The sequence below is a fragment of the Artemia sp. Qi Xiang Cuo genome, chromosome 14, assembly GCF_049724085.1.
Source record: "Artemia sp. Qi Xiang Cuo chromosome 14, ASM4972408v1, whole genome shotgun sequence".
In the NCBI taxonomy this organism is placed as follows: domain Eukaryota; kingdom Metazoa; phylum Arthropoda; class Branchiopoda; order Anostraca; family Artemiidae; genus Artemia; species Artemia sp. Qi Xiang Cuo.
The window spans coordinates 65149612-65170972 of NC_142807.1; the positions used below are offsets into that span (position 1 = coordinate 65149612).

At 34.6% G+C, this 21361-nt stretch overlaps 2 protein-coding genes across 3 annotated transcripts in view; both read left to right on the plus strand.

Annotated features, from left to right (window-relative positions):
* The window catches only part of JMJD6 (Bifunctional arginine demethylase and lysyl-hydroxylase PSR), a 61431-nt gene extending 47248 nt beyond the window's left edge, over window positions 1-14183 (plus strand). Inside the window, exons 6-7 of the mRNA XM_089100789.1 lie at window positions 4578-4948; window positions 9672-14183. Of these exons, the coding sequence (XP_088956915.1) occupies window positions 4578-4948; window positions 9672-9711 (411 nt within the window). The 3' untranslated portion in view covers window positions 9712-14183. The remainder of the gene's footprint in view (window positions 1-4577; window positions 4949-9671) is intronic.
* Window positions 14184-18589: 4406 nt separating this feature from the next.
* The window catches only part of Gp93 (heat shock protein 90 Gp93), a 54325-nt gene continuing 51553 nt past the window's right edge, over window positions 18590-21361 (plus strand). The window contains exon 1 of one of the 2 annotated variants that reach the window (XM_089100450.1): window positions 18590-18790. In XM_089100450.1, coding sequence (XP_088956576.1) covers window positions 18736-18790 — 55 coding nt within the window. In that variant the 5' untranslated portion in view covers window positions 18590-18735. The remainder of the gene's footprint in view (window positions 18791-21361) is intronic. The other variant, XM_089100449.1, reaches the window with a different exon arrangement.

The window sequence follows — 21361 nt, forward strand, 5'->3', positions numbered from 1 at the left end:
AAATATTTTCAATATGGCTACAGCTTCCTTGGCACCAGCATTGGGTCCGGTTATTTTTATTTTGGACCATACTGCAGTCACTTCCCTCTTAATCACAGAAATAAGGCCTTAGTAGTTTGAAGACCAACAATAATAAAAATATTTTCAATATGGCTACAGCTTCCTTGGCACCAGCATTGGGTCCGTTTATTTTTATTTTGGACCATACTGCAGTCACTTCCCTCTTAATCACAGAAATAAGGCCTTAGTAGTTTGAAGACCAACAATAATAAAAATATTTTCAATATGGCTACAGCTTCCTTGGCACCAGCATTGGGTCCGTTTATTTTTATTTTGGACCATACTGCAGTCACGTCCCTCTTAATCACAGAAATAAGGCCTTAGTAGTTTGAAGACCAACAATAATATAAATATTTTCAATTTGGCTACAGCTTCCTTGGCACCAGCATTGGGTCCGGTTATTTTTATTTTGGACCATACTGCAGTCACTTCCCTCTTAATCACAGAAATAAGGCCTTAGTAGTTTGAAGACCAACAATAATATAAATATTTTCAATATGGCTACAGCTTCCTTGGCACCAGCATTGGGTCCGGTTATTTTTATTTTGGACCATACTGCAGTCACATCCCTCTTAATCACATAAATAAGGCCTTAGTAGTTTGAAGACCAACAATTATAAAAATATTTTCAATATGGCTACAGCTTCCTTGGCTCCACCATTGGGTCCGGTTATTTTTATTTTGGACTATTTTGCAAGCACTTCCCTTTTTTTACACTTTTTTCACGGTTCTCACTTAATTTTTTTTTTTTTTTTTTACATTGTTTTTTCCTAACTTTTTTTTTAATAATTGGCATTTAGTATTTAGGCTTTCGATTCTTCATTATAGTAAAAGGCAGCAAATATAGCTTGATTTTATCAAAAGAGTCAAAGAAAGTTCCATAGAAATAGGAAAACAAATCCATGTTTTTCCACCCTTTTCATAATTTGTTAAGATTTATTGCTTTCATTATTGTAATCTACATACAATGTTACAATGGCAAACATTTTGGTTGAAAAAACTATTTGTGACATTATTTTAATGTTTTGCCAAGCTTTACCTCTATACTTTCTAAGAGAAAAGGAAAATTGAAAATCGGCTTGAATAAATCGGCTTGATGTTTTGCTGTAATATTAGTCTAGGTCTACGTTTGTTGTGATAATTCATCTGCCGTATTGCACTTTTCTCATTTTGCTTCAAATCTGTTTGGAATAACACTTACGATCCGTGACCACAAGTGCAAGACGAAACGATCTTGAGCGGTAAAAAATTTCGTTTTGTGGGTGAAGATATTATTTCACCCAGTGTTGTGTACTGAACAGTGACCAAGTAGGGGGGGGGGGGCAGGAAAGATAATCGTAATTTTTTGTTCGCCGTTTAGATGCAATAAAGAGTGACTAATTTATTGATTCCTTACCAGTAAGAGGGATTTTTTGCTATAGTTTCTTAAGAATAGTTTCTTAAGCTGCTGACATTTAAGTCATTATGGTTATCTTTGTGTACCTTTATAGTATATTGGTATCTGCATGTTGTCTGGTATCATTGTGGTACCTTTTTATTCTGTGTTAATATTTTGTCGGGTTTGTTGTTAGTTATTTTCTTTTTGTCCAAAAATCGTTGCAATACTGCTAATAGCCTGTCGCCATTCGCCTTTGATAGGCTCACCTACAAATATGGTAAAAAAAAAATTATAGTAAAAATTAACCATTTAATTCTTAAGAACTAAGTAAAGAATTTTACACAAAGTCCATTCAACATTTTTAAGCATTGTATAATTTTATTTCTAGCTATTAATGTCTTGGAGAATTATTTAAAATTTTGACTTTAAGAGTTTTCGATTGTTGCTAATGACAGCAAAAAAAAGGCCACATTGTGGTTTTATGCAATGCTGTTCTTAGTGCTGTATGAAACCCTCAAAGCTCAAATGTCGCTCAGTAAGAAAGTATCATGAAAATATTGGAAGAAAGTGACATAAGGTAGCGTTGAAAAAACAAAGTTAGATTTAACTGGCACGTTTTAACACTAAAAACTAGCTGTAATATAGAATCCTACGAAATTGCTCTGGAAGTTGTAAAAAAAATAAAAAAAAAATTTATAGAAAAAATTAAAAAACAAAAATTACAAAATTTTATAAATAGAAGTAAAAATCCCAGTATATTTGCAGAAATCCTCATAAAATCCTGTTTATTCAACTAGTTCTTGGATAAGCGAATGAAACTAAAATCCGTAACATATATTTGTCCAAAAACGCAGTTCAAAGACGTGTTTCCGACATATCGACAGGGATGTCATGTAGTATTTGTTTTTGAAATAATCTCATCTTTTCCATTCAACTTGATCTGGCCATTGATCTTGGCTCATTACTCATGGCCCAATTACTCATTTTCGTCCGACATGTTCGCTTAGAGGGTATCAAAGAAGAGGTTCTGTTTTACAGAGAACTAGAAACTGCTACGAAATGTCAAAAGGTCATTGAGATGATAAGTTTCTATTCTTAGATATTGTCGACACTTCCGATGAAGTAAAAGATGAATTTTGAGAGCTACAAAATGATTCCTCGGTGTGCAACATATCTACAAAAACCGGTATCTCAGATTTGTTCGGTATCTCAGTTCTGTTGCTCAATGCGTCATTCATATCATAAATAATATTGGTACCATTTGTATCTACTTACCTCTGCGACATTGGACTTTCAACTCTTGTGCAGATAAACCAGGAAAAAGTTGCATGTTCAAGACGACATGAGATTGGCCTTGACAAAAACACTTGCCGAGTAGGTGCAAGATCAGTCACCACATTAATAACTAAAGATCATCACTTTTGTTTAGTTTGCACATATTCGCACATCACATTATCAAGATATTGTCAAACTTTATTTTGTGGTTTGTTTATCAAATATTGTGGGTAAGAAAGTGGCTCGTGAACACCTTTCAAAAATCCGAAAAGGGTTGCTATTGAGGAAAAGGCTGGGAACCACACTGGTAAATATAATTTGACCTATTCAAGTCTCTGTAGTTGCGTTAGGTGGTTAGAGGATCCTACTGTGAAGAACTAGACATGAAACATGACTAAAATTACATGATGATGAATATCACGAAGCAATGATTGTCTATTGAAAATTAAAAAGAGCTGTGTCCTAAATATTACAGGAAACACGGTATGTTGCGAATTCTAATTGTCTTTTTCGATTTTTCATAATCAAATCACCAGAAATTGCGCAATTGATTTTTTTTTTTTTTTTTTTTTTTTTGCTCAAGAAATTTGCACGAAAGTGAATGACCACTCTATGAAAATACGCAAAGAAAAAGAACATAAAGCTTAAATAAGTGGCGAACGTAAAGGCACGACAAAGTCATGAAAAAAATATGACTAAAAAGTTAGGAGTGATATCCCTCCAGAAACACGGAACAAAAGAGCTTAGATACCCTATCATTCATAGCTAGCTAGTATCATTGTAGGTTTTAGCGCCCCTTGTGCGTTGAGTATACTATCACGAATAATCTCATAATTTTAATATGTCGGGTGTGGGGGGGGGGGGGCGGGGAATTGTCGATGTAAGCCGAAGTAAGACAGTTTAATTCTAAGTCCTTAGTCAGTAGATGACGTTTTGTCTCTCAGGTAGTCCTAATATTTCATGGTGCTATCCTACTGTGTAAAGAAAATGGGTCATAAAAATGATTCTCATTCTCTGTTACTCTCATATACCCATTTAACCCTCCTCTCCCCTCTACCTTAATGTTTTTTTCCTCCTTTTTTTTGTATTGGGATTTATTGGAATGAAAATGCACACTTCATTTTGCAAACTCTGTGTGTATCCAGGGTTGCCGGACGGTGAAAAAAATCACTAGATTTTAGTGATTTTGCGGTTGATTTAGGGATTTTCTTAAATAATCTAGCGATTTATGTGCTGATTTAGTGATTTATTTCTTTAGGCAATATAAAAAATCACTAGAAATAGCGATAAATCACTAGTAGTAATCCTGGGTGTATTGTGAAAAGAAACTTCCAGATTTTCTCACCTTTCCATCGAAATTTGCCAAGAGCAACCTCACATCAAAGCAGCATCTGTTTTTACGCGAAAAGAGACTTTTGCCGTCTGTATCAGATTTCGTCCGTCTTGCGTCACCAGTTCATACTGCATAGCGCTGCATACTGCATGTCGCAAGTTCAACAGCTGTGTTCGAATTTTAAAACTAAATTTTGAAAAATAATCTCATTTTGGAATTTACCAAATAAATAGCTGAAAGTGGTCCAGTTCTTAAACTTAGAAAAAAACTTAATTTAATCGTTAGAATGTCTTTTTATGACAAACAGACAAATAGTCTTACTATTCCAGCGGAAAAAAAGGATTTGATGTTCACCAGAGAACAAAAACGTTACTTATGGCTCCAGATGAACCAGCCGGGCAATTAAAGAATCGATTTTTTAAATTTACACATATATGAAATGAATATAAAAATATCTTTAAATATAGACAATAAAACATCTGTTAAGAATCCGTGAACGCGTAAATCTAATCTGTTCTTTGATTTTTCTAGCTTGAGATTATTCAGAAACCTGGCGAAACCGTTTTTGTCCCTGGTGGTTGGTGGCATGTTGTGATAAACTTGGATAACACTGTTGCCGTGACTCAGAATTTTTGTTCAAGAACTAACTTCCCAATTTGTTGGCACAAAACAGTTCGTGGTCGGCCAAAATTGTCAAAAAAATGGTATCACGCCCTTAAAGAGCATGAACCAGAGCTTGCTAGCATAGCAGACACAGTGAATTTGAATGAAAATAGTGGTTTAGCCTCAGATAGCTCTAGTGATTCGAGTTCAAGTTCGAGTAGCTCGAGTTCAGAGGATGAAAGTTCTGCCAGTAACAGGGATAGCAATGAAGAGGAAAGAATGATACCAAAGAAGAAAAGGTTGGTTGCCTTTGTTTCTTTTGGAAAAATGTTATGTGGAACGTCCCCCTCTCACTCATTTGTGTAGATATTTTAAAATTTTCCTTGTTCTCATTTGTGGGCATATGATCAAATATTCCCGAGTATAATATGGCCGAAAGCGCATTTTTAGCAGTTGTCCTTAAATCTAGGATTCTATTAAAGAAAAGTTCTCCAATTAGAAAGGAGCTTCGTGTTGGCGAATGAATAAAATGTGTTTCCTTAAATCTAGGATTCTATTAAAGAAAAGTTCTCCAATTAGAAAGGAGCTTCGTGTTGGCGAATGAATAAAATGTGTTTCCTTAAATCTAGGATTCTATTAAAGAAAAGTTCTCCAATTAGAAAGGAGCTTCGTGTTGGCGAATGAATAAAATGTGTTTCCTTAAATCTAGGATTCTATTAAAGAAAAGTTCTCCAATTAGAAAGGAGTTTCGTGTTGGCGAATGAATAAAATGTGTTTCCTTAAATCTAGGATTCTATTAAAGAAAAGTTCTCCAATTAGAAAGGAGCTTCGTGTTGGCGAATGAATAAAATGTGTTTCCTTAAATCTAGGATTCTATTAAAGAAAAGTTCTCCAATTAGAAAGGAGTTTCGTGTTGGCGAATGAATAAAATGTGTTTCCTTAAATCTAGGATTCTATTAAAGAAAAGTTCTCCAATTAGAAAGGAGCTTCGTGTTGGCGACTGAATAAAATGTGTTTCCTTAAATCTAGGATTCTATTAAAGAAAAGTTCTCCAATTAGAAAGGAGATTCGTGTTGGCGAATGAATAAAATGTGTTTCCTTAAATCTAGGATTCTATTAAAGAAAAGTTCTCCAATTAGAAAGGAGCTTCGTTTTGGCGAATGAATAAAATGTGTTTCCTTAAATCTAGGATTCTATTAAAGAAAAGTTCTCCAATTAGAAAGGAGCTTCGTGTTGGCGAATGAATAAAATGTGTTTCCTTAAATCTAGGATTCTATTAAAGAAAAGTTCTCCAATTAGAAAGGAGCTTCGTGTTGGCGAATGAATAAAATGTGTTTCCTTAAATCTAGGATTCTATTAAAGAAAAGTTCTCCAATTAGAAAGGAGTTTCGTGTTGGCGAATGAATAAAATGTGTTTCCAAAAATAACTTGTTTTTCTATTTTTTTTTTTTTTTTTATAACAGCGCACGCCATTGTAAGTGTTAAGCTTAACATTTTAATTGCACATTGGTCTTGCAACTGTTCCTTAATCTTGATAAATTATTAAGCACACAAGGATTTTTGTCGCACTGAATCTGTAAGACTAGAATTTATTTGAGGGGGGTACGTGGATGTACCCAAATACCCCTTTCTACTTGTGCACTTAACATCTATGTGTACACTTTTTCCAGCTTTATACGCCTTTCTGATTTCTTTAAGTTAAGTCGCTAAGCTAGCCTGTTACAACTTTGCAACTTAAGCTACATTTGCCCCATTTAGCACGACGTCGCTGTCCCCCCAAAGTATTGTCTGACATTTCCATATTTCTGAGGTAATTGCCTAAAACTGTTTGCAAAACTTTTCTCAAAGGGAAGGTCAACATGGCAGCATATATGTTCACTGACATTTTGATTTGTTAGATGTGTTTCAGAGGAATTGTCTATGGATAGTTTTGGGTACCCGTCTGACTGGCCGTATTTTATTCAGTAACTTGCACGTAGAATGTGATTTAATATCGCTTTTTAGGGCTATAATGAGAGAAAGGTTGAAATGGCTAGGACACATTCTTTGGATGAAGGATGACCGATAGCCAAAGATGTCCTCGTTGACCAACCATCTAGAGCCAAACAAAAACCAGGTCGTCCCCGAATGGGATGGAAGGATGTCGTAGGGAAGTATTTAAGGGAAATTGGAACTTCCTGGGAGGTTTAAAGAGGGAAACTGTAAATAAATTGGGATGGAGGAGGAGCGTGCGTAAATGTGTTGGCCTGAGGTGGCTTGGTGCTGCGGTGAGTTGTTAGTAGAAGGAGTAATAGTAACACTGATCCTCCCTTGGAAAAAAGCTTAGCAAACGGTTTTTGGTAATTATCTTGGAAGCATAAAATTTTCAGATACGTCCTTTGGGTTTGAAAGAAGTGATGACTTTATCAGTAACTGAGATGTATACCTAAATGAACGATAGATAGTTCCTGTTCCCAGATTAGAGTTTCACTGTTCAAAAACGTAATCTCCCTTTGTCGTTTGAGTTTTCGATTTAGTCAAAATAATAATTTATTTATAACCCGCTTTTAAACAAAGCAGGCGGAGTAGCCGGCACTAAAAAAAAAGCAAGTACAGAGACACTTAGACAACTGAACCTTTATCTCAAGTAAAGATCTATTCAATAAACCTTTATCAGACACACGGATAATGTTGTGAATTGGACCGATGGACACAAAGGCATGTCTTGTTAAATTAGCACTAAGCAATTCGAACGATTGAATAATGTCGGTTGCACCATACGTTTCAGTAATACGTGTATTAGGATATGAAATGGGAAGATACAGCAAAAATTTGCAATATCTAAAATGAGCAATGCGGATCTGGCGCAAATCTTTCTTATTCAGTAACGAGTACATACCAGTTAAAAACAAGACAGAATGGTCACAATACGTGGAATACATTTTAGCTAAAGCTCGGCAAGAATATAGTCCACGGTTTTGGTACAATTTTCGCATAACAAATCTTTAACTTTTCTTTAACATCTGTCAGAACCTTGAGTCGCAAAAAAAACGCTGTGTAGAACAAATACCAATCCCTAACCCTCGTAAACTCGCAACATTACGAATTACTGAGGAACCTCAGTGACATTGAGGACAGATTATGAGCTGATGGTTTCGGATTGAAAACTAAATATTCGCAACTATCAACATTTATAAACGACGTCACTTTATGAATTCCGAATGGTATGTCTGGAGCAAATTTTTCTTGAAATCTATCAAGAACAATTCTCAAAGAAAGAAAGAACGCTCCTTTAAAAACCTATACAATAGAGAATAAAAATAGTACCTTTTCACCAGTGGATAATTAGGAAGACTTGTTTATTGTAATATACGATTTGCGGGCTAAAGAAAAGAACTTTGCAACTCTGATCAGAAACAAAAGTGAAGCGAGTATTTGTCCATATAGACATTTTTCCATCAAGTAACATAAAAACAGGCTGGTGAAGCGAAATTTAACTCCTGCCATAATCTAACATATAACTCAGCTAAGCATCACTGCTTATTCTTAGTTCTTTAAGCTAGGTTCAGCCAGGAATCAAATTATTCAGCTGCCGTATTTTCCATCGCCTGACGAAAATGAGATTATTCGTGTGAACTAATATATGGTTACTTCTATTTTTAGTGTGAATTGATTAAAAAACAACTTTCCTGAAAAAGGAGTTTTTCAAAGAATAGTAAAGGTCATATTAAACTTAAGATCGGTATAAATAAAAACTATAATAATTCAAACTCAAAACGACCAGGAATTACTATTAAAGAATAAATGAAACCCGAAAGGAACAGAAATTAAATAAACAATCATACCAAATCAGCCTGCAACAGCTATTAATATAAATGAATTAATAAATCTTAAAACGAGTAAAACTTAAATTGTATGTTAACCAAGGTTAAAACAAACAAAAATCTCTACAAACAAGAGTTTGCCTTCTGCGTCGTTTGCACTTTACTGAAAGCGAACTATTACAAATATTTTCTTTTGTACTTATTACAACACTAAAAATAAATGAAATTGCAGTGAAATAAAATTTTGAACTATTGAGCTTTCAGCAATTAAAATAATTAAATATCAAATATTCATTTTAATTTTTTTTAGTTCTTTCCAAGACTGGTCAAGGCACATATAGTTTTCACTACAAACAAGAGTTTGGCTACTTTCCAGTTCTCTAGCTGTAAAATTCTAAAGTCTTCTGCGTAATTAGTGCTTTACTAAAAACGAATTATTACAAATATGTTCTTTTTTCTTATTACAACATTGAAAATAAAATGAAAATTACAGGGAAATAAAATTTTGAAAGTTTGAACTTTGAGCAATTAATATCATTATATATCAATGTTCACTTTAATTTCATTAGTTCTTTCCAAGACTGTTCAAGGCACATTTAGTTCTCGACACAGGGGCAACGATATAGCGTTGCCTCTTATTGATAAATTTGTTTTTCTGGCCCTAAAATTTTTTTGAAAATAAATAAAATGTTTTATACTTAGGACATATTAATTACCTAGTTTTAGTAACATAAAATCTGGCAGAGAACGCGAAATTTGACTCGTATAAGAACCTATCTTAACTACTGATCTGAATGGGCCCGCGTTCTGCCTCCAAGCATGCAGATTGAAGATCATTGTACGATTGCGTCGAAGACGACGCTCTAGCGTTTCATGTGGCAAAGAGCCGTAATCCTTTAATGTAATGTTTTTTTTCCGAGAGCCAATTCATATGGAAGGAGTGGTTGTAGAGACTTCGAAGGTGGTTCATCCGATTGGAAATATAAAATTCTAGTGCCCCTTTTAAGAGTTAAAGAGACCATTTCTGTTAAATAAAATCTTGAATCCTGTTTTTTTTAGATTTGCAAGAAATAATATCATTGTTTATTAGATATTCAGTTTATTTGCCTTTGTTTTTTCACTTTCTACCTTCGAGAACACAGATTGAAGATGATTTCAATTCCAAATCAAAATCGAGGGCCATTTCTAAATTATCTGTTTATTTTCACTTTATTTTTAGGAGAAAGTTTACTCGGACTCCGCCGCGAGAAATGAAATAAGCACTGCCTTGTAGTAAATTCGATGTTTTGCCATGATCCTTTGAGAAGTCGAATGATTGGAATTCTTCAACAAATTAATTCTGGAATTAAAACTATATTCAACTTTAGTGTTAATTCTGTTTTACTATTCCATCCCATTACATATAATTTTTTTTTTCGCTAAATAATCAAAAATATGTACTTATATTAGACGAGTTTTCCTCTTCATTTTTCGCTACCTTTACGCAAGGGGAAAAGGGGATTTTATTGAGAGAAGTATTTCGATTTAATTTTGGGGACGATAGTGATTAATCAAGCGTAATAGTCGCAAATCGCTAATCAGTTATGTAGTCCGTTTTGCTTTTTGGGCAAGTGGAATGATTTTTTTGGAGCAATTTTGAGGATAATAGTGATAGGTTGGTCTAGGGGTTCCAAACTACTAATTTTAATTCTGAGCCATTTTTGCTTGTTGGGAAATTAAAATAATTCTTACGAAAATTTTCTAATCGATGAGGGTACTTCGATTTAATCTTGGGGAGAATAATGATTGATCGAGCGTAATAGTTCTAAATCGCATCTCAGTTATGTATTCCTTTTTGTTTATTGGTAAAGTAGAATAATTCTTACGAAAATTTTTAAATCGAGAAGGGTACTTCGATTTAATCTTGGGGAGAATAATGATTGATCGAGCGTAATAGTTCTAAATCGCTTCTCAGTTATGTAGCCCTTTTTGTTTATTGGGAAAGTAGAATAATTCTTACGAAAATTTTAAAATCGAGAAGGGTACTTCGATTTAATCTTGGGGAGAATAATGATTGATCGAGCGTAATAGTTTCAAATCGCTCCTCAGTTATGTAGCCCTTGCTTAATGGGTAAGTAGAATGATTTTAATAGCATCTTCAAAACATGCTTCGTGATAGGGAAATTATAATGTCTGGGCTTTATGCTGACTCGTTTTATTATTTCAAAGGATACCAACAAAAATGTATTGCGAAGATGAACTTGTTCCATCTGTTTTTATAAATGTAACAATCATTCTTCTCAGTTAATTTTATGATTGTTCATTGTTAATGTAAGTGCATTGTAAAGGAGTGGTAATAGGGAGCTTATTATAAGTCATAGGTTTCAAAGGTTTATATGTCTCAATTTTAAAACAGAAGCCTTTCGTTATCCAGCAGGGGGTTTCAGAACTATTTACCAGTGTTGTCATACAAGATTGTTCATTAATTATTACGGCTTTGTTATGATAAATGTATAGATATTAAGTTTCATAATTGTTGTAATAAGTCTTAGTACAAAAAGAAAGTGGAATTCAAAAACTTTCCCTCAAAGTGTTTGACTCTTTATTTGAGCGTGCTCAGACTTTATGTCCAGATTCTGAAGTTAGTATTGTGCAGCAGTGATATCAAATACACAACCTTATTAAAATGTTTACAAAAGGATATCTTCATATTTAAGAAGATGCAGAAACAGGTTAAACACTTATTTACACATGTTTTCTCTTTACTTGCTTCCTTTTTCTCTTCTACTCCATCAGGAGTTTCAATTTGCAAGAATTTAGGGGAGGAAGTAAGTCGGGGTCTTTTTTTCATTTTTTAATGAAAATAAAAGAGTGTTTTTCAAAATCCAAGAGGGGAGGGTACTTTTCAGTGAAAATAGAATTTTTGAAAATAGAAAAAAAAAATTCAAAGGCAAAATCCGATTGTTGCCCCTGCACTTCAAAATCTTATTAAATGCCATTTTGGATGAGGAGGGGAGGTAGAGCTTACTTGGTAGCTTTGTTGGCTGAATCCTTTTTGGCAGGCCCTATACAATTGCCACGAAGATAACTTTGGTTCCTTGTTTAATATCATGTTGCTTGTTGATTTCTTTTCCTTGTTGTTCATAATAATGATGTTAAAATGGACATTTGAGTACTATGCATACCATCAGTGCCTACTTGTTTTTTGTTTTTACGGAAGAGAAAAAAAATAATATTTATTATAGAGGTTCCGTATGAGTTCTCATTGTAACCACCTAAACCATCAAACCACCTAAACCCTTCCCCCTGGATACGCCTTGCCCTTTCCTATAAAACTCCCATTGTTTCCACAATAATTTCATGCAATTCCCAAGCAAATCCCATGTTCTTCAGCATTTTGTGAATTCAGCTTTTTTCGAGATCTAAACGACATACGGCTTTTTTGTTCAAGATTCTCATTTTTTTACTTTCATCAATATTAAAAAATTTGTACTATTGAATTCCATATTTTGTGATAAATAATAATAAGATTTTTTTTTCAATGTTTTTTGTCTCTTTCGTATTTTTTCCTAAATGAAAAATGTTAATTGAAAGGAATTATGATTGTCCGATTTAAGAAAAAGTTGTTTTATTTGGAAATAAATATTATTTTTACTCTTAAATCGCCTTTACAAATAATTTTCGTTGAGACAACTTATTGAACCGTGTTTTAAGCAATGGTATGTAGCAAAAATTGGGGAATATGAAATTACTCTGGGATTTTTAATTTGATTAAAGAAGAAAAAGCGGTCTAAGAAGTAATCAAAAAATAGCAAAGCAATGAAATATTGCAAAGAACTAAGTTTTCAGTTAGTTTGATATTTTCCCAATATACAGCTTTAGATATTTTTTTCCTATTTTTTAGGGGGGGGGGTAATTAGTGGCTTAAAAAAGTCACTTCTGAAAAATGTTATGCTTAAGTAAGTGTTGCAAGTTGTTTACATTTTTATAGATTTTCTGTCTTGTGAGGCAGGGATAATCTCATCTCTTGTAGTATTTTGCTTGAGAGATCGAGTCCAGTCCCTCTGCTTGGGGGCAAAGAATAGGATATGGCCTAACACTACTCCTGTTACTGCGTGAACATCCCTTTTCCAGTGGGTTTTCTGTCATTTCTGAAGTACAAAAGGGGCCTTGACACCTCTCAATCGATGTCCTCGCCACAATAACGATGTCCTTGCCACAATAACCATTTAATTCTTTATTTCCTCTTAGTTTCTTAATGTGGTCGTCCAAATTCGAAACACATCCCGAGCAAAACAATTTTGATGTTTTAGTTACTTGGTTAAATTGTAAATGATGGATGAATTTTGTGTCAATGGCAGTTAGGAGCAATATATACTGCTTTCAACTTTATCTTAGCAATATATACTGCTTTAACAAAATCTACTGCTTCTAAATGGGTGAAGTAATCCCTCCTAAGTGGACTAAATTGATGTGAATGATGTTTTTTTTGCCATGAAATGTCAAGGTGGCCACATTTTGCAAGCGAGACTGAATTGTCACAAATGTTTTGGCTGTCAGATATTGGCCTAAATATGTTCCTCCGCCATCTAGCTCAAATTTTGTTGAAATTTGGTGAAAAGGCCACAGATAAAGAAAAGAGAATAGCGGCGGGATTGTGGACCATTTCGGCGGCCAGATTTCGCCCACTAAATTTTAGAATGACATTTTTTTAATGGAGGAAGGGAATAATTAGACATCAACTAGCGAAAATAAGACTATTCTATTTCCGGTGTATCATCTGTTTTTGACGCAAATACGTTGATTAGAATTCCTAACTGTGGCAACTTGGTGAGGCCCTCAAGTTTCTCACGTTCTATCTTAAGCAGTCTTTCCATATTAAATCACTGAATCACGTACCGACGGTACCTTTGCTTAAAATTTGAATTTCCAAATGAGTTTTCCCTTTTTTATTTCACTACAAGCATCTGGATCAAACGAACATTTATTAAACATTTTCTTTGTATGTCTGGCTTTTCAAACATTTGTTCTCGTAGGTAAAAACAAATTTCTTTACCGAATATGGCATTTCATTTACCCTTCTCGTCTGGGCATCAATCTTGATTCCGCCTACGGAAGAACTAGGGCCTAAGTTATCCAAACATATTCATTATTGAGGTCATTCCAGAAGTCGCTTAGCTTAATGTAAGGGTGGCTATAGAAATTGCTCCAGGTGCAAACCTGGATAGATTTTGTGATAAGGTATTTTCCTCAGACGAATAAAGGATCCCTTATTTCAGAAAGTAGACGAAAAAGGGTCATACTTTGTTAAGTATTTTTTTTTATTGTTTAAAAGATATATTGGCATCTGACCTTTTCTTGCATCTGAAATAACTGCAAAACTGTTTACTAAGCTATTCTCAAAGAGAGGATTAGCAGAGTATTTATAGATTAGGGAGGTCAAAGCGTGATCGAACCCTAAGCTAGCCTGCTTTCTTCCCTTGAGAACAGCTTAGCACGCGAATTTTTTCAGGTTATCTCTTAAGTGTCGAAATGTCAGATACAACCATAGGCGTGACACATCATTGTTATGTTTTTAGAATTATAGAAAGGTTTGTGTAATACTAAATGTGTAACTTGATATTTCCGGGAATAGCACTGTCGTTACAGTTTTAAGTTTGGGGGAGGGAGCTGTTAAATTTGGGGATGTCGTTTACTTTACGTTTGGGGAGGACAGTAGTTTTAAGTATCTTTAATTTTACTGTCGTTACAATTTTTTGGTGTGTGTGTGGGGGGGGGGGGGATTATGCCTAAAATTTTGTTATTTTCAGGAATGGCACTGTCGTTACAGTTTTAATCAGATAAGTGTTTTTATGATAATTAATGGTGTATATTTGCTAACCTAAGTTACTATTTATTCCGTCAGTGACCATTGTATTCATGCTGATTTTTTTCTTAATAAAAGAGTTTACAGTTCTCCTCTTAATTCGTTTTCTGATTTGGAGTGGCTCCTATTTGTATCTCCTGCTCCGTGTTCGCGTTTAAAACTAAAAAAACGCAAGCGAACAAAACATTCAAAACTAGAAGCAAAAGCTATTGGTTCGTCTTATGAGTTTAAGTACAATTGAGTATTGTATCGCAACTCGACATTAGGTATCTGATCAACATTCACAGGGTAGAAATCTGCGGCGTCAATTTACGAAAATGTAAGGGCGGGGCCAAAGCGATTTTTTTTTTCAAAGTGTAGGTGGGGGTAGGGTAAATATGTGTTTATTAATCATTCTTTTTAATGAAGAAACAAATAAAAGGCATTTTGAACACCCCCCACCCAAAAAATGGGATTTTCCAAAATCTAAGGGGGGAATGCCCTGTTCCCAATTGATGCTACTGGTAGAAATTAGATAAGCGGGAAAAACGTAATTATCCCTGTTGTCAAGTTAATGCAGTATATAAGACTTCCCTCTTCACACGCTTTGGTTTTTCGTCACGTTTGGCAGCTCTGGCCTTCAGCTAGATTTCTTTTTGCTTATACAATACGGGATTGACGGCAGCTGCCTTAGAACTTTCATCGTTCATTTAAGCAAAAGTAAAGAAAATCAAGGACCGCTTCCCCCTTTGGTAAATCTCACCCGAAAATTTTTTTCTCCCCCGCCGAAAATTTTCCACACATGTAAAATAACAACTGTATTTTGAAAGTAAAAGTATTTAAAAATTTAAGTTAGGATTATTAACTTAACTGTGGAGCATTGATGGATAAGTAATATCCAGAAAATGTGAACGAAAGCAACTGTCAAGTATTCGTATTCATGGACCTCTGATTTCAGTCAGGGCAAAAAGGATTTTATACCTCAAACCCATGCAACAGTGTACTCAACAGATTCTTAAAGTTTCTTGATGATCAGATTAACTGTGTAGTAATGCACATAAGACAGAAAGGCACACATTCAATTTTATATGTATAGATAAGTTGAGATCTGCTCTCCGTTGGCTAGGGTTAAATTTTTTGGGGGAATATGTTTTATTAATAAATATTTCGTATTCCAAATAAATAACTTACAAAGCGCAATTGTTTTCTGAAGATGGAATTGGTAGACTTTAACTCCGGATCTCACAAGTATAAATAGAGGAAGTCAATGACAGGAGTGCCAACTGGGGGAAGAGGGGGGATTGACCATCCTGATTTTTTTCTCCCGTGCCTACCCTGTATTTTGGAAAGCATATTTTGACTCTTCCCTCCCGTGCATCTTCTTGAATTGGCTCCCTAGTCAATGAATGGGACAGAACACCCCATTTATTGAACGAAAAGCTGGTTTCTCGGTTTTTTTTTTTTTTTTTTTTTTTTACTGGGACTGTGAAATTTTCCGTGCTAGGAGTGGATTATTTTAATTTCAATTTTATTTTCGGACTCTTGTAATCACCTGATGATAATTTAATATATGTATGTAGTATGTGGCCTTGTCCAAAAATCCATGGTCTGTATAGGTGTAAAAGTTTCACCCCTGATTTTAGATTGAATAATAAGATCTAGGTTGCGTAGCTAGGATTGTATTTTGGAAGAATCTGAGCTTTAAATACCCATTAATTATTCTTTTAATTACTTAAAATAAAAACAACTCACCTTAGAAAGATAACAGTTGGCAAAAAAGAAAAAAAAATGATTTATAATCTGGTTTATTACTTTATGTCCCTGTTTTTTCTCACAATCGTCACTGGACGCACAGTTTTATAGTTAATTTATTTGATCAAAGACAATTTTTGGCGTGTATAGCAGGCTTATTGATTGTAATTGAGGGAAAATAATTCCATTATTTTGCTATAAAAAGCAGAATAAATATAAAATAAGCTTGTTTTGAAATTAATGACAATGCGAAAGAAATGGGACACGCGACTAATGGTACGAGACACACATGTTCATCCAGTGCTTTAAAAGCGTATGTTTGCAAGTGATAACCTAGTTTTGTTTTGTAGAAAAGCCAGTATACTCTTGGTAAACGTTTTAAATTTATAAAAAAATGAACATTCATCAATGGAAATTCCTCTTGCCAAGCCATCATGTGACAGGTGTTAAGCAAGGTTGTGTGAGGTTGAGGCTCTATTGTAATTAACTACAAAACCTGCTTTTAAAATATTCCAAGCTTTAGAGGGAATCTTTTAATTTGAACAAGTTCGCGTAAAAAACTAAAAATGAGCTTCATCCCAGTTCAAAAGCTAGTATTGACTGCAGCCATCTTTCGGTTGAAAGGCCACGTCCGTTCACCCCTTAGTCTGCCAGAGACAATAGTCTTGAAAGAGCTCAGGACTGAAACAGAGGTCAGATTCTTGACAGCTTTCACTGCAATATTACAGAAATTGGCTTGCCTCCGGGATAACAGCGAAATCCGGGTGTGGAAAAAGTTTTTACCGAAATTGTAGATGCGGCCGTTGTTTTGAAGAAGAATTATAAATTGTTTGAAAATTAGCCAGGAAACCCCTGATTAAAATTGAGCTAGGAAACGGCCAAGTTGTAAATTTGGCCTTTGTTTTCAAGAAGAATCACAGATCTTTGTAAAATTGAGCTAGAAAATACTTTGAAAATTCCTTCTAACATTGGGCTTAATTAAATTGTATGGTATTGAAAGGAATTTGGTATTTTTTGAGGAATAGAAGTCAAATTACTGAAGCACAGTGCATGCCGGTAGCCTAATTATATCAAAAAAAAGTTATCATTAAAAATTATTATTCGTCTTAAGACTTATATAAATTTCAAAAGTATCCGTGGATCTAGTGAAAGGTATATTTCAGGATCTGACCTCAGACTTTTTCAATTCAAACTATGTATTTAATTTATAAAAAAAATGCCAAAACTTGGTTCGACAATCGTGGGCGTGATGTAAAAAAATGACATCTACTCTTGCCTTAACTTACAGAACATGAGATTTAAACCATTTGCTGCTATTGCGCTTCTATTATTGCTACGAAATAATCAGTGAAATTTTACGAATTACTAACAATTCTCACAGCCATTATCTGTTTTTCTACGAAATCCATATTTAACAGTTTAACAGCACTTGAGTCTTGAGTACGCTTCCTCGTTGAAAATTGTCATCGCAATTGGATCTGGGGTTTTCAGCATATTTAACAGTACTTGAGTCTTGAGTACGGTTGTTCGTTGAAAATTTTCTTTGCAATCGGATCCGGGGTTTTCAGTATATTTAACAGTGCGCTTCCTCGTTGAAAATGTGCATTGCATTTATATCTGGGGTTTTCAGCATATTTAACAATAGTTGAGTCTTGAGTACGCTTCCTCGTTGAAAATTTCATCGTAATTGGATTTGGGGTTTTCAGCAAAAAAGCTGGTGAGAGCTGTTTACAATCTACAGAATTGCTGTGGTTTCCAGTCAAACCTTTAGCTCTCAATTTTTGTGTTTTGCGGGAAATCGCAGTGAATTTCAGACTGCAGATGATTTTTACTAACCTTTTTTTTTATCGACAAACGTAAATGCGTGTGCGTTGAAACCTTCCAACACACTTCGTGAAAAAACGTATTTAGTTAGCTATAGTTATATTAGTTAGCTATATATAGTTAGCTATATATAGCTATTAGTTGGCTATACTACAGCCAACTTTAAGCGTTTTACTACCCCCCTCCGCCCCCTCCATATTCAGGGCTACTCTGACCGTTTTATCCACGAGCCCTAGTTGACTTTTCGTAGATAATGTCATTAAGTTGAGTCAGTGCGCTGTCACATTAGGAATGTTGGAAATGGATTTTTCGACAAATGTGGCCATTCGAGTATTTGAAAAGAATCCATTTAAGTTTTTCGGGAACTTTTGGGAATTGGGGCAAAAATCATGAAGTTGTAATCATAGATAATGATGTTGTCTCTTAGACAAGGCCCCATATTTTAATTTTATAATATATTGCCACACTGGCAAAAGGCAAACTTCCTATGATTGGACCTTATCAGAACAAAGACTGGGTTGACTTTAGACAACCCCACGTTCAGTATAGCTTATTACAGTTGATTTTCGTCATTGCAACCCAATGAAAACATTCTCTTTGAAACGGAAGAGGTCAACAATCGTAGTTTAGTTCCCGAACATGCTCTTGGGCTCTGCCATCTAAGCTGTGTGCTGTAAAATTTTATAGGTATCACTATAAAATAAAACAAAATAGCCAATCAGAAAAGGCGAAGTGTTAAAAGTGTAATTGGTACACATCTGCAAATTCTAGAATTGTCTACACTGCCAATTTTTATCAATAGCCTATCTGAAGCCAAAAGATTGTGTCGAATTCATAAGCGGATTGCACATTGGAACATTTTCAAGCAGCTTTGCCTGCCACCATGTGTGTGAAATACACAATTGTTTTGGTCTTATTAGGGCTCTTGGCTCTGACAGGTAAGAAATGTTTCACTACAGTTAGATTTTTTTGCCAGGGAACCTTTTTACTATGAATATCTCAAGAATTGTAAGGTAATTTAAGACAAAAGGTTCATCAAGAATCTATTTCATAATGTCCTAGATAGATCACAAGGAAATGGATTAGTTCACAATAGGCTTAGGCTAGGGCCAATTTAAATTGCATTGTACTACAATAGCCAATGCTTATTGTAAATTAATGCAGTTCCTTGTGATCTGTCTAGCACACTACAGAAGAAATTTGAAATGAGCTCTTTACTCAGTTATCCAAAGAGGTAAAGTTCTACAAAATCATATTATTGAGTTAGGATTAGAGTGAATACACCATTCGATGCCTTTTTTTTATGCTGATTACAAATATAATAAGCATTTCTATCGGAAATGAGTTTCAGCCCCCCTCCCTATATAGGCCAATTCAGGGTTAGGTTAGGTATAGCCTATATAGGGGGGGGGGCTGAAATTCATTTCCGATAGAAATGCTTATTATATTTGTAATCAGCTTAAAAAAAGGCATCGAATGGTGTATTCACTTTATTTGAAACTCAATAATATGATTTGGTATATATTTACCCCAATCTCAACAACAGATTTGACATTAGAGCTTATTTTGGTCTGAAATGCCAATGAAGGTAAAACAATCTTTTGCCTGTATTGGTACTTGTCTATTATATAAAATACACTCAAGAAGTGAAGTCTGATTAATGCTAATGAAAAAAATAAAACATGATGAAAATAGAATACTTTATTAGCAAAATTGCAAAAACTATAACTTGGAAATATGCTCCCAGAATCCAGAAATGTCCTCAAGAATCATGTTAAAATGAATGTGGCCTTCTACCTTTACTGCTGCCTGCCCCATGCACTCTACTAAGTATGAATGTAAATGATGGTAGAATGTACCCTGGTGCCATGTGTTCCTCCACTTTGCAGAATCCCACATTATCTCTACTTTTTGGGATAGAGTTGCCAGTTTCTGGGTCAACAAAATTATTTTTGTGGTTCACTTTCAAATGAGTGAAACCTGCTTGTTCCAGCTCAGTTGTGTTGTAGCCCTTCCAACAATCTGAAATTATTCTTGATCCTGACTCTATGTTAAGCTTAATTTGTTAAAGTAAAGTTTCTGCTCCTTGGTTGGGCTCAACATCCAATCTGCAACTGTCCCTCCCAGAAATCAGTCCCCCCCCCAGCATAAATTTAGTTTTTCCCCAAAATCTTGTCAAAACTAAGATAAACCTGCAGAATTCAAGCATCAACAGAAACAGATCAGTTTTTTTAGTACATATTTACCTTTATAGTACTAAAAAGTACCTTTATGGTACCAAACGGCGTATTGTTTAGTTTTTACTGTCATTTTCACTTCATTTGAGAAAATTGGCTCAAACTTTCAGACCCCTTACCCCTGTCCAAGGATTTTGAAGAAATATAGCCACTGTTTGCCTCTGGCACATTTGATTTATATTGCAGCCATTCTGTACTTTAAAGGCATGCAAACTGGTTAAGTTTTATATATTTCCTCAATTATAATGCCCTATTATGTGTGTAGAAACTAGTATTAATGTTGGGGAATATCATTCTTTATTTTACTAAAAATCTTCTACAGGTTTCCCAGCACACTCCACCAAACACCCACTGTTGTGGTAAGATTCTTCATTATTTTTTGTTTTTGCAAACAAGGGTTCATCTATTTCCATTATATGACCAATTCATCCAATTTTCCCAGTTTTTCTGTTGCACAGAAAACACACACACTTCATGGAGGTAATTATTCCAATCAACAACCATTTGTTTAGAAATGCCTTGTTGACACCAGGCCACAGTTGATGATTTGTTAACCCAGAAATAAATGAGACAAACTACAGTAACAAATGGTATTTTACTTTTAGAAGACCACATATTGATATGTAAATTGATGGTTTTCAAACTTGGCCTATTGTTACACTTCAGTCTATGTGACATGTCTGTTTATGAGGAGCTCCAGAAGAACCTATTTTATCATGTACTTGATATGTGATATCTATTGAAAACACCCATTTGCACAGTGGTGAGGTTAAAATTTTAGCAAAAATTTTGACTGTAATATACAGATTTCAAGTTCGTGTCATTGCCTATTTATTGCACTTTAATGATCGTCTGTGCATCACCATTGTTCACTCAATTATCGCCTGATCTCAACCCGAGTATCTATCAAGGGTCAACACTAATAGTAAAAATGACAATTAGATGAGCTTGAAATTAAAAGAGAAGATTTTAATGAAATTATGAAGAACCTGATAGGTAAAGAGCCTAATAAAAATTATGTAGAACACTTTGAAAAAATTATTGTTAATGTGTATGTGGAGGAGCTGGGATTTCCGGACTTGCAAGGCCTGGATTCTGCTGAAAAAGTGAGATTTGTTTTTGTTGTTAGGCAATGTGGAGATTCGTTTTTGTTTTTAGGCAATGTGGAGATTGGTTGTCTTTGTGCAAGTAGTACTTCTTCTTCATTTTTACCTAGGCCTAGTTCAGTAACCTGCAAATGATACATATGTAGTGTTGATTTTTTCCCCCAGT